Here is a 13,437-nt window from a genome sequence, read left to right as displayed (position 1 = left end):
GGTTTCAAGGCCTTCAACGATCATTTCAGAGGCCTCACCCCCAAATGACGGTTTCAAGCTCCCCCTAGAGCCTTTGACCACCCCCCCCCCCAAGCCCTAAATGACAGTTTCATGTCCCCCCCCTCATGGTTTCCACTCCCTCAAAATGGCAGTTTCGAGGCCCTCAATGAACGTTTCAGACTCCCCACCCCAAATGATGGTTTCAAGCCCCCCCGGGGGCTTCTGAGACACCCCCCCCAAGCCCTAAATGACAGTTTCAAGGCCCCCCCAGCCTAAACGACAGTTTCAATCCTGGCCCTCCATCCTTAAATGACAGTTTCAAGGCCCCCCCCAGCCCTAAACGACAGTTTCAATCCTGGCCTCCAGCTTTAAATGACAGTTTCAAGGGCCCCCCCAGCCCTAAACGACAGTTTCAATCCTGGCCTCCAGCCTTAAATGACAGTTTCAAGGCCCCCCCCAGCCCTAAACGACAGTTTCAATCCTGCCTCCAGCCTTAAATGACAGTTTCAAGGCCCCCCCCAGCCCTAAACGACAGTTTCAATCCTGGCCTCCAGCCTTAAATGACAGTTTCAAGGCCCCCCCCAGCCCTAAACGACAGTTTCAATCCTGGCCTCAGCCTTAAATGACAGTTTCAAGGCCCCCCCAGCCCTAAACGACAGTTTCAATCCTGGCCTCCAGCCTTAAATGACGGTTTCAAGGCCCCCCCCAGCCCTAAACGACAGTTTCAATCCTGGCCTCCAGCCTTAAACGACAGTTTCAAGGCCCCCCTGCCCGCTTTGAATCCTCCCACCCCCAAATATCGGTTTCAAGCCCCGCCCCCAAGCCCCCACGACAGCAGTTTCTCTGCCCCCCGCAGCTCCCATTCGCCTTAAATGACAGTTTCAAGCCCCCCCCGCCCCCTTTTAACCCCTTTTTACCCCCAAATCTGGGTTTCAAGGCCCCCCAACTCCTCCTAACGGCGGTTTCTCCTCCTTCCCCAGACCCCCCCAAGTTTGTTCAGGTGTTGCAGAGTCCGGGGGGGCCGGTGGTGGCCGGGGGGGGCCCCGTACGACTCCACTGTCGGGTGGGGGCGGCCGAACCCCCCAAGGTCAAGGTCACGTGGTTCAAGAATGGGCGGGAACTGCCTGACCCCGCCCCCACCCTGCTCCCTGCCGGGCCCTGAACCCGCCGACGCCGCTGCCTACGTCTGCCAGGCCCGGAACGAGGTGGGGGGCACCCGCAGCCCCCCCCTCAACCTCGACGTCCGCTGTGAGTCGCACCCCAAAAATTTTCTCCCCCACCCCTGGGGCTGGGGGGGACCCCCAGAAGTTCAGGGGACCCCAAAAAAAGGGGTCCCAGGGGTCTGGTTTCCCCCCAAAAAAGGGGTCCCAGGGGTCTGGATCTCACCAAAAAAGGGGTCTCAGGGGTCTGGACCCCCCAAAAAAAGGGGTCCCAGGTGCCTGGTTCCCCCCAAAAAAAGGGGTCCCAGGGGTCTGGTTCCCCCCAAAAATGGGGTCCCAGGGGTCTGGACACCCCCAAAAAAGGGGTCCCAGGGGTCTGGGTCCCCCCAAAAATGGGGTCCCAGGGGTCTGGAGCCCCCAAAAAATGGGTCTCAGGTGCCTGGTTCCCCCCAAAATGGGGTCCCAGGTGCCTGGTTCCCCCCAAAAAATGGGTCCCAGGGTCTGAGTCCCCCCCAAAAAGGGGCCTCAGGTGTCTGGTTCCCCCCCAAAATGGGTCCCAGGTGCCTGGTTCCCCCCAAAAAAGGGGTCCCAGGGGTCTGGGTCCCCCCACAATGGGGTCCCAGGGGTCTGGTTTCCCCCCAAAAAATGGGTCCCAGGTGCCTGGTTCCCCCCAAAAAAGGGGTCCCAGGGGTCTGGACCCCCCAAAAAGGGGTCCCAGGGGTCTGGTTTCTCCCCAAAAATGGGGTCCCAGGGGTCTGGACACCCCCAAAAAAGGGGTCTCAGGGGTCTGGGTCCCCCCGAAAATGGGGTCCCAGGGGTCTGAGTCCCCCCCAAAATGGGGTCCCAGGTGCCTGGTTCCCCCAAAAAATGGGTCCCAGGGGTCTGAGTCCCCCCCCAAAAAGGGGCCTCAGGTGTCTGGTTCCCCCCAAAATGGGTCCCAGGGGTCTGGTTCCCCCCAAAAATGGGGTCCCAGGTGTCTGGACACCCCCAAAAAGGGGTCCCAGAGGTCTGGGTCCCCCCCAAAAATGGGGTCCCAGGTGCCTGGTTCCCCCAAAAAAGGGGTCTCAGGTGTCTGGACACCCCCAAAAATGGGGTCCCAGGGGTCTGGTTTCCCCCCAAAAATGGGTCCCAGGTGCCTGGTTCCCCCCAAAAATGGGGTCCCAGGTGCCTGGTTCCCCCAAAAAAGGGGTCCCAGGGGTCTGGGTCCCCCCAAAAAAGGGGTCCCACACATTTGAGCCCCCCCCCCCCAAATAACAGGGGGTCCCCCAACACGCGGCTGTCGCCCTTCCCCCCACAGTCCCCCCCCAGGGGGTGCAGCTGGTGCCGGACCCGAGTCCCCGTGTCCAAGAATTGACCAACGTCACCCTCCGGTGTCACGTCACCTCCCAACCCCCACCCAGGACCTTCGAGTGGTTTCGGGAGGGGCGACCCCTCGGTCGGAGCCCCAAGGGATTGTGGGTAATGGGGGTGGTGACCCCCCAGGCCTCGGGGCGCTACCGCTGCCCGCGTCACCAACGACATCGCCGCCGTCGACTCCTCCGACGTCATCCTCACCGTCTACCGTAAGACCCTCCCACCCTCTTCTTTGGGGGGGGGGGGGGTGGGGGGGGTGTGGGGGCGCCCCAGATGTTGGGGGGGGGACCCCAATTTTCTTCCCTCCCCCCCCCCCCTTGTAGATTCCACCACCACCATCCTCCAAAGGACCTTCTTGGGTCTTGGCGTAGGGTTGACCATCGTCTTGGCGTTGGGCACCCTTGGGTGCTTCCTCCGCCGCCGGTGAGCCAGGGGATGTGGGTGTGTCTTACCCCCTCCCCCACCCCTTTTTTTTTATCCCCCCTCCCCAAAAAAAAGGATTTGGGGGGGACCCACGTGGCCGCGTTGTCCCCCCTTTAGGTGGAAGCGGCAGGTGGCGGCCGATGAAGAACCTGTGGTAGAACCATCACGGACCTTCTTCCTCTGCAATAAAAAGGTGTCCCCACCCCCCCCAGGGCCACCCCCCCCCAAGTCACTTGGGGGGTCTGTCCCCTCCCCCCAAGAAATTGGGGGTCCTCAAGGTGCTACTTGAAGGGGTCCCCCCCGTTTTCCCGCAGCCCCACGTACCCGGGTCCCCCCAACCTCCTCGTGGGCCCGAGGAGACCCGACACCATCAGCTACTCGTCGTTGTTGTCACCTCCTGGGACTGGCTCTGTCCCCAGGTACCCCCCAACCCCCCCCCCCCTCCTCCCCCCCAAAACCCCAGAGGGGACCCTTGGCGCACCCTCCCCCACCCTTTGTCACCGGGTGTCGTCCCCCCCCCCCCCCCCCCCAGGTTGCAAGGGGACACCGTTGTCTACACCGTCCTCAAGAAGAACGATGGGGCTGCGAAGGTACCGGTGTCCCCGATGTCCCCTCATGTCCCTCTTGATGTCCCCCATGTCCCAAATGTCCCCAATGTCCCCCCCGATGTCCCCCTGATGTCCCCCATGTCCTCCTTATCTCCAATAAGCTCAATGTCCCCCTTGATGTCCCCAATGTCCCTCCTGATGTCCCCCTTGATGTCCCCAATGTCCCCCTTGATGTCCCCCATATCCCAAATAACCTTAATGTCCCCCCTGATGTCCCCAATGTCCCCCCGATGTCCCCCATGTCCCCAATGTCTCCCATGTCCCCCATGTCCCTCTTGATGTCCCCCATCTCCTCAATAACCTTCAATGTCCCCCATGTCCCCCTTGATGTCCCCAATGTCCCTCTTGATGTCCCCCATGTCCCAAATAACCTCAATGTCCCCCACACCCCCCTCCATGTCCCCCTTGATGTCCCCCTTGATGTCCCCCTTGATGGCCTCGATGTCCCCCATCTCCCCAATAACCTCAACGTCCCCCTTGATGTCCCCCGTGTCCTCCTTGTCCCCAATAACCTCAATGTCCCCGTGTCCCCCTCGATGTCCCCCATCTCCTCAATGACTTTCGATGTCCCCCATGTCCCCTTTGATGTCCCCCCATGTCCCCAATAACCTCAATGTCCTCCATGTCCCCCTTGATGTCCCCCTTGATGTCCCCCTTGATGTCTCCCATGTCCCCAATGTCCCCCTTGATGTCCCTCTTAATGTCCCCCATGTCCCCCCCCGATGTCCCCCATGTCCCCCTTGACGTCCCTCATGTCCCCCTTGATGCCCCCAATAACCCCAACGTCCCCCGTGTCCCCCTTGATGTCCCCCATGTCCCAAATGTCCCCCTCCACGTGTGTCCGTCCCCCCCCCAACAGGCCACCGAAGGTCCCGACTATGAGAACGTCCCACCCGGTCCCAGCCCCAGGGACAGGGATGGGGACAGGGAGGGGACACTGGTCTACGCCGCTCTGGCCCTGTCCTCCTCGGGGACACCACGGGGCCACGTCGGGGATGTTGGGGACACCGTTGAGTACGCCGCCCTGAGGCGCTGAGACCTTGGGGACAACCGAGAGACGGGGAAGAAGCCACCACGGGGACACGGGAAAATGTCACCAGGACTTGGCCACCATGGGGACATGGGACAATGGGGACACGGGGACACCATAAAATGGTCACGGGGACACGAGGACTTGGCCACCACGGGGACACGGGAAAATGGGGATGTGGGGACATGGGGACACCGTAAAATGGCCACAGGGACATGAGAACGTGGCCACCATGAGGACACGGGACCATGGGGACAACAGGGACATGGGGACACCATAAAATGGCCACGGGGCATGAGGACTTGGCCACCATGAGGACACGGGACAATGGGGATGACAGGGACATGGGGACACCATAAAATGGCCACGGGGACATAAGATTGTGGCCACCATCAGGACATGGGACAATGGGGACATGGGGACACCATAAAATGGCCACAGGGACACAAGATCGTGGCCACCATGAGGACATGGGACAATGGGGACATGGGGACACCATAAAGTGGCCACGGGGCACGAGGACATGGCCACCACGGGGCCACCAGAAAATGGGGACAATGGGGACACCATAAAATGGCCACAGGGACATGAGAACGTGGCCACCATGAGGACACGGGACCATGGGGACATGGGGACACCATAAAATGGCCACGGGGCACGAGGACTTGGCCACCATGGGGACACAGGGCAATGGGGACAATGGGGACATGGGGACACCATAAAATGGCCACGGGGACGTGAGAACGTGGCCACCATGAGGACATGGACAATGGGGACATGGGGACACCATAAAATGGCCACGGGGCACGAGGACTTGGCCACCATCAGGACATGGGACAATGGGGACATGGGGACACCATAAAATGGCCACAGGGGACACAAGATCGTGGCCACCATGAGGACATGGGACAATGGGGACATGGGGACACCATAAAGTGGCCACGGGGCACGAGGACATGGCCACCACGGGGCCACCAGAAAATGGGGGACAATGGGGACACCATAAAATGGCCACAGGGACATGAGAACGTGGCCACCATGAGGACACGGGACCATGGGGACATGGGGACACCATAAAATGGCCACGGGGCACGAGGACTTGGCCACCACGGGGACACGGGACAATGGGGACACGGGGACACCATAAAATGGCCACGGGACACGAGGACATGGCCACCATGGGGACACGGGGACATGGGGACACCATAAAATGGCCACGGGGCATGAGGACTTGGCCACCACAGGGCCACCAGAAAATGGGGACAATGGGGACACCATAAAATGTCCATGGGGACCCGAGGACTTGGGCCACCACGAGGTCACCACAAAATGGCCACCGTGGTCACGTGGCCACCGTGGACTTCCCGGGCAGACGATGGCATTGAGGCCACGGGGACACGGCGGTGGCTACCTGAGGGTCAGGGTGGTGGCCACCGCGGTGGGGGGATGTGGCCACGCCCACCTTGGGGCCACCAGGGATGTGGCCACCATCGCCGTGGTGGAGGTGCCACGGGGTGGGGACATGCCAGTGCCCTCCCCTCCCCCAATAAAATCCTCATCAGGGTTAATTAATTAGTCCGGCTGCCTGGGTGAGTCGTGATTGGATGGATGGGAGGTGGGGGCGGGGCTGGGTCCCTTGGGTGGGTCTAAGCCCACTTAGACCTTGGCTTGAGCTGGATCCAACTTAGACCTTGGCTTGAGTTGGGGTCAACTTAGACCTTGGCTTGAGCTGGATCCAACTTAGACCTTGGCTTGAGGCGGGTTCAACTTAGACCTTGGCTTGAGCTTGATCCAACTTAGACCTTGGCTTGAGCCGGGTTCAACTTAGACCTTGGCTTGAGCCGGTTTCAACTTAGACCTTGGCTTGAGCTGGATCCAACTTAGACCTTGTTTTGAGGCAGGTTCAACTTAGACCTTGGCTTGAGCCGGTTTCAACTTAGACCTTGGGTTGAGCCGGGTTCAACTTAGACCTTGGCTTGAGCTGGATCCAACTTAAACCTTGGCTTGAGCTGGATCCAACTTAGACCTTGTTTTGAGCTGGGTTCAACTTAGACCTTGGCTTGAGCCGGGTTCAACTTAGACCTTGGCTTGAGCTGGATCCAACTTAGACCTTGTCTTGAGCCGGGTTCAACTTAGACCTTGGCTTGAGCTGGATCCAACTTAGACCTTGGCTTGAGTTGAGCTCAACTGAAACATCAAGTTGAGTTGTTCCTCCATCCCTTCCCCCTTCCCATCATCCCCTGCCCCCCCCGCCCCCCCCGCCCCCCAAGTTTCAATGTCAAGGGCAGCAGCCAATGGGAGTGCCCAGGCCTCCGGGTCCCTTCCCGAAGAGCCAATCAGGTGAGAGGAGGGGGGTGGGGCCCCCCACCCCCCCCCCCCACCCCCCCCCCAGGACCTTGGAGCCAAGGGGGTGGAACAGGGAGGGTGGGGGATGGTGGGAAAACGGGGCCTTTGGGAGGGTGGGGGAGGGGTGACGTGGGCCCAGGGTGAACCCCTCCCCTCCCCCCACACCCCCTCCCCTCCCCCCACACCCCTCCCCTCCCCCACCCCACCCCTCCCCCCCAACCCCGGCTCCTCCGCGGACTTTGCGGTGGAGAAACATCGAAACTTCCTCAATGTCACCAAAACCACTTCCCCCGCCCCTCCCCCACACCCCCCCTCGACCTTTTTTAGGGGTGGGGGTGGGGGTGGGGGACACCCCAAACATCCGGGATTCCCTCCCCTCCCCCCCCCCCCACCCCCATCATGCCCCACCCCTTCCCCTCCCCCTCGGGAGCACCCAAAATCCCTCGGGGAACGGATTGGGGGGGGGGGGTGTGTTGTCTCTGTCCAGTATGGGGGGAGGGGGATACTGGGAGGAACTGGGGGAACTGGGATGGGGTGGGGGAGGGGCTGGGGGGGGTGGGGGTGGGGAGGGGGGGGTGTGTGTCCCCCTAAACTGGGTGGGGGTTGAAGCATCGGTGTAGATCCAACCCCCCCCCCCCCCCGCCCAAAAATGGGATCCAAGCATCCGGGGACCCACGCGCCCGCCCCTCCCCCACCTCGCTCCTCCCCCTCCCCCCCCCTCCCCTCCCCCCCCAGGAAACACAAAAATTAAACAAATCAGGGTGACACCACCCAACCCCCGCCCGCCCCCGGGTCCACGTCGGGAGTTGGGACACAACGGCCCCGAGAACCCCCCAACGCTTGGAGCCAGGTTGGACACCACCCCCCCCTACCCCTCCCCCACCCCTCCCCCACCCCCCCCCACCCCTCCCCCCACTTCGTGTAGGTCCGTTGGAGGTGCCCGAGGACCCCGGGGACGGAGCTTCTCCACCTCCCCCTTCGCGTGGTCCGTGGGGTTGGACCAGCCGAAGCCTCCTGAGATAGTTGGGTTCCTCCTAAAATTTTTCGGGCGGGTTCCTCCTCAAATCTTCGGGTTTTCCCCCAAAATAAACCCCCCCAAAGTTGTCCCCCCCCCCCCCCAAACCTTCTCCTAACCTCCCGCCTCCCTCTAGGCTCCTCTTCCAACCATGTTGGTCCTCACCGTCTACATCTTGACCTTCTCCATCGGCCTCCCGGCCAACGTCTTCACCTTCATCATCCTCTTGGGCAAAACCCGTCGGGGTGTTTCTTCCTCCGACATCCTCCTCCTCAACTTAACGGCCGCCGATCTCCTCCTCCTCCTCTTCCTCCCTTTCAAAATGGCCGAAACAGCCGCCGGCATGACTTGGCCGTTACCGATTGTCCTCTGTCCGGTGGCCAACTTCTGTTTCTACTCCAGCATCTACCTCAGCAGCCTCTTCTTGGCCGCCCTCAGCGTTGAGCGATATCTTGGCGTCGTCTTCCCCCTCCAGTTTCAAGACCGGCGGAGACCGGCCCGGGCGATGGCCGCCAGCGTCGTCCTCTGGCTCTTGGCCTGTTCCCATTGCTCCGTCGTCTTCGTAACCCACTATCACCGCGGTGGCAACCAAGCCACGGCCAACAAGTCCGTGGTCATCTCCGAGAGTTCCGTGGTCAACGGTTTCAAGGTTGATGGGTCCAAGATGGCCGGTTGGGTTGACTTTGAACCCAATGGCTTGACCGACTCCAACGTCAAGATCTCCAGGCGAGGTGGGGCCACCAACTCCGGCGTCTCCAAGATCTCCAACCCCAATGGCCTTGACCCTGAGGTCTTCAAGGTCTCCAACCCTAAAGGCGTCGCGGTCAACGGCGTCATGGCCAACGGCGTCATGGCCAACGACGTCAAGGTCAACGGCGTCATGGCCAACGGCGTCATGGCCAACGGCGTCAAGGTCAACGGCGTCGTGGTCAATGGCGTCATGGCCAACGGCGTCAAGGTCAATGGCGTCGTGGTCAACGGCGTCATGGCCAACGGCGTCAAGGTCAATGGCGTCGTGGTCAACGGCGTCATGGCCAACGGCGTCATGGCCAACGGCGTCAAGGTCAACGGCGTCGCGGTCAACGGCGTCATCTCCAACGCCAACGCCTCCAACCCTTCCACCCCCAACGGCGCCAACCTCTGGGACCTCTCCGCCCCCACCGACACCTCCCAGACCCCCAACGGCTCAAGTTCATCTTCACCCAACGCCACCGACGTCTACAAGTGCTACGACGACTTCTCGGATGACCAGTTGAGCTTCGTCCTCCCGCTCCGCTTCGAGGTCTTCCTCCTCCTCTTCCTCCTCCCTTTCGCCATCACCATCTTCTGCTACATCAACTTCATCCGGGTCCTCCTGGCTCGTCCCAATATCCCCTCGGAGAAGAAACAACGAGCCATCGGCTTGGCCGTGGCCACCGTGGTCAACTTCGGCGTTTGTTTCGCCCCCTACAACGTCTCGCACGTGGTGGGATTCGTGGAGAAGCGAAGCCCCGATTGGAGGGTCTACGCCTTGGTCTTCACCAGCCTCAACGCCGCCCTGGACCCCTTCGTCTTCTATTTCTCCTCCACCACGGTGCAGAAGGCCGTGGTCAAGGTGGTGGTGACCATCGGGGACAAGTTGCGGGCGGTTGGGGGTTGGTTTTACGGGACGTGTTCTCCTGAGGCTTCCCAGGAGGAGTCAGAAGGTTCGTTGACGTGAAGTTTCGAGGTCAACGACGTCATCCCGGAGGGGGCGGGGCGGTGGATTTGATTGGGTGGGGTCAAGGTGGAGGGGTTGGGGGGGGGGGGGGGGTGTGTGTGGGGGTGAAGATCCGATGGGGCGTGGTCAACTTGGGCGTAGAGAGTCAACCGACAGCGGGTGGTGGGGACGTCTCTAATGGTCATGGAGAACGTTGGCCCGTGGTTTGGGGTGATGACATCATCCACCGCGTGATGATGTCATCTCCAGCACCTGCATGGCCAGGGACAATTTGGACCCATAGTTTGAAGTTTATGGTCACCATGAGGCCCAAGTTATGGCCCCATGGGGCCAAGGTGAGTGTTGAGGGTCTCCAAGGGTTGAGGGTCTCCAAGGGTTGAGGGTCTCCATGGGTTGAGGGTCTCCAAGGGTTGAGGGTCTCCATGGGTTGAGGGTCTCCAAGGGTTGAGGGTCTCCATGGGTTGAGGGTCTCCAAGGGTTGAGGGTCTCCAAGGGTTGAGGGTCTCCATGGGTTGAGGGTCTCCAAGGGTTGAGGGTCTCCATGGGTTGAGGGTCTCCAAGGGTTGAGGGTCTCCATGGGTTGAGGGTCTCCATGGGTTGAGGGTCTCCAAGGGTTGAGGGTCTCCATGGGTTGAGGGTCTCCAAGGGTTGAGGGTCTCCATGGGTTGAGGGTCTCCAAGGGTTGAGGGTCTCCATGGGTTGAGGGTCTCCAAGGGTTGAGGGTCTCCAAGGGTTGAGGGTCTCCATGGGTTGAGGGTCTCCAAGGGTTGAGGGTCTCCATGGGTTGAGGGTCTCCAAGGGTTGAGGGTCTCCAAGGGTTGAGGGTCTCCATGGGTTGAGGGTCTCTAAGGGTTGAGGGTCTCCAAGGGTTGAGGGTCTCCATGGGTTGAGGGTCTCCATGGGTTGAGGGTCTCCAAGGGTTGAGGGTCTCCATGGGTTGAGGGTCTCCAAGGGTTGAGGGTCTCCAAGGGTTGAGGGTCTCCATGGGTTGAGGGTCTCCAAGGGTTGAGGGTCTCCATGGGTTGAGGGTCTCCATGGGTTGAGGGTCTCTAAGGGTTGAGGGTCTCCAAGGGTTGAGGGTCTCCATGGGTTGAGGGTCTCCATGGGTTGAGGGTCTCCATGGGTTGAGGGTCTCCAAGGGTTGAGGGTCTCCATGGGTTGAGGGTCTCCAAGGGTTGAGGGTCTCCATGGGTTGAGGGTCTCCAAGGGTTGAGGGTCTCCATGGGTTGAGGGTCTCCAAGGGTTGAGGGTCTCCATGGGTTGAGGGTCTCCAAGGGTTGAGGGTCTCCAAGGGGCCAAGGTGGGTGTTGAGGGTCTCCATGGGGCCATGGGTTGGTGGCCTGTGGGTGGTGGCCTCCATCCATGGAGCCAAGGTCTGTGTTGGTTGGTGGCCTCCATGGGCTAACGTTCTCCATGGCTTGGTGGCCTCCATGGGCCAACGTTCTCCATGACTTGGTGGCCTCCATGGCTTGGTGGCCTCCATGGGGTCGCGGCCTCCATGGGCCAACGTTCTCCATGACTTGGTGGCCTCCATGACTTGGTGGCCTCCATGGGGTCGCGGCCTCCATGGGCCAACGTTCTCCATGGCTTGGTGGCCCCCATGGCTCGGTGGCCTCCATGGGTGACCACCCCACCCCCCTCTTTCTCCCCCCCCCCCCCCCCCCCAAACACGACATAATTTATTCACGATGCTGCTCCCAGAGTGGTCGATGGGGCGAAGAGCGGGGGAGGGGGGGGGAGGGGTCCCCTCTACCCACAGTGCTCCGGTGCCACCTCGCGGCCCCGTAGGTGCTCGAGCACCCATTGGTGGGTGCTCCCCCCCCCCTCCCCTCCCCCCTCAACCCCACCCACACGACCGGGTCAACCCCCCACCCCCTCCAAGGGCTCATTTCCCTGTAGAACCCATATGCAAATGAGGATGCAAATGAGACCGCCCCACACACGTTTGGAGGGGACCTGGGGGTATAATCGTAATTAGGCTTAATTAACGCATAAACTCGAGCCTAAATTTTGTGGAATCAGCACCGGCATTAATTGTCCCCCCCTCGGCGTTAAAAATGGTTTAAAAATGGTGATTTAAGGAAAGAAAATAAACCTGAAATAAGAGCGAAGCAGGAAGAAAAATAAATCAGAATAGGCTGGAAAAAATTAAAAAAAAAGAAAGAGAAAGCAGAAATAAAAATAAAATGGAAAAATAAACCAGAAATTAAAAAAAAAAAAAAAAAAAAGACGGAAATAAAAAGAAATCGGAAATTAAACCAGAAATAAAAAAATCAGAAATAGAAACCAGAAATAAAAATAAAACAGAAATTAAAAATCCAGAAATAAAAAAACATCAGAAATATAAACCGGAAATTAAAAAAAAAAAAATATAAACCAAAATTTAAAAAAAAAAAACAGAAATATGAGAGAAATAAAAAAATCAGAAATATAAAACAGAAATAAAAAAATAAAAAATATAAACCAGAAATTAAAAAATAAAAAATATAAACCAGAAATTAAAAAAAAAAACCCGAAATATAAGACAGAAATTAAAAAAAAAAAGAAATATAAACCAGAAATAAAATTAAAAAAACACCAAAAATATAAACCAGAAACGAAAAAAAAAAAACCAACAGAAATAAAAAAACCCAGAAATATAAACCAGGAATTTAAAAAATCAGAAATATAAACCAGAAATTTAAAAAATCAGAAATATAAACCAGAAATTTAAAAAATCAGAAATATAAACCAGAAATTTAAAAAATCAGAAATATAAACCAGAAATAAAAAAATAAAAAATACAAACCAGAAATTAAAAAAAAAAAACAGAAATATAAGACAGAAATTAAAAAAAAAAAGAAATATAAACCAGAAATAAAATTAAAAAAACACCAAAAATATAAACCAGAAATTAAAAAAAAACCAGAAATATAAAACAGAAATAAAAAACCCAACAGAAATATAAACCAGAAATTAAAAAAAAAATCAAAAATATAAACCAAAATTAAAAAAAAAAAACGGAAATATAAGAAATAAAAAACCCCAGAAATATAAGAAAGAAATAAAAAAACCCTCAGAAATATAAACCAGAAACTTAAAAAAAAGAAATATAAACCAGAAATAAAATTAAAAAAACACCAAAAATATGAACCAGAAATTAAAAAAAAAAAAAAACAGAAATAAAAAAACCCAGAAATATAAACCAGGAATTAAAAAAACAACAGAAATATAAACCAGAAATTTAAAAAAAAATCAAAAATATAAACCAAAATTAAAAAAAAAAAACGGAAATATAAGAAAGAAATAAAAAAACCCCTCAGAAATATAAACCAGAAATTAAAAAATAAAAAATATAAACCAGAAATTAAAAAAAACAAAACAGAAATATAAACCAGAAATAAAAATAAAACACAAATTAAGGAACCAGAAATATAAACCAGAAATAAATAAAAACCCCAAAACTATAAACCAAAAATTAAAAAAAAACAAAACAGAAATATAAGACAGAAATAAAAAAACCCAGAAATAAAAATCAGAAATTTAGAAACCATAGAAATATATAAACCAGAAATTTTTAAAATTAGGGTAGGGGTTAGGGCTAGGACTAGGTTTAGGGTTAGGCCTAGGACTAGTTTTAGCCCTTAGGACAGGGGTTAGGGCTAGTACTAGGACTAGGGTTAGCCCTTAGGGTAGGGGTTAGGGCTAGGACTAGGTTTAGGCCTAGGACTAGTGTTAGCCCTTAGCATAGGGGTTAGGGCTAGTACTAGGACTAGTGTTAGCCCTTAGGATAGGAGTTAAGGTTAGGCCTAGGACTAGTGTTA

General features: G+C 56.2%; 2 protein-coding genes across 2 annotated transcripts; both read left to right on the top strand.

Annotated features, from left to right (window-relative positions):
• The first annotated feature begins 1,109 nt into the window (after nt 1-1,109).
• LOC141939072 (cell adhesion molecule CEACAM6-like) lies at nt 1,110-5,255 on the top strand. Its single transcript, XM_074858091.1, has 7 exons — nt 1,110-1,248; nt 2,458-2,722; nt 2,837-2,936; nt 3,054-3,129; nt 3,251-3,355; nt 3,469-3,526; nt 4,404-5,255. The coding sequence occupies exons 1-4, from the start codon at nt 1,110-1,112 to the stop codon at nt 3,078-3,080; spliced, it is 531 nt and encodes a 176-aa protein (XP_074714192.1). The 3' UTR covers nt 3,081-3,129; nt 3,251-3,355; nt 3,469-3,526; nt 4,404-5,255.
• Nucleotides 5,256-8,086: 2,831 nt separating this feature from the next.
• LOC141939071 (free fatty acid receptor 2-like) lies at nt 8,087-9,634 on the top strand. The gene is made up of 3 exons (XM_074858090.1): nt 8,087-8,516; nt 8,751-8,782; nt 8,939-9,634. Exons 1-3 carry the CDS (start codon nt 8,087-8,089, stop codon nt 9,632-9,634), a joined length of 1,158 nt encoding a protein of 385 aa, XP_074714191.1.
• The last annotated feature ends 3,803 nt before the right edge of the window (nt 9,635-13,437 follow it).

This window comes from Strix uralensis, unplaced genomic scaffold, assembly GCF_047716275.1.
Source record: "Strix uralensis isolate ZFMK-TIS-50842 unplaced genomic scaffold, bStrUra1 scaffold_566, whole genome shotgun sequence".
Taxonomy (NCBI): Eukaryota; Metazoa; Chordata; class Aves; order Strigiformes; family Strigidae; genus Strix; species Strix uralensis.
This window is presented reverse-complemented; position numbering and strand designations above follow the sequence as displayed.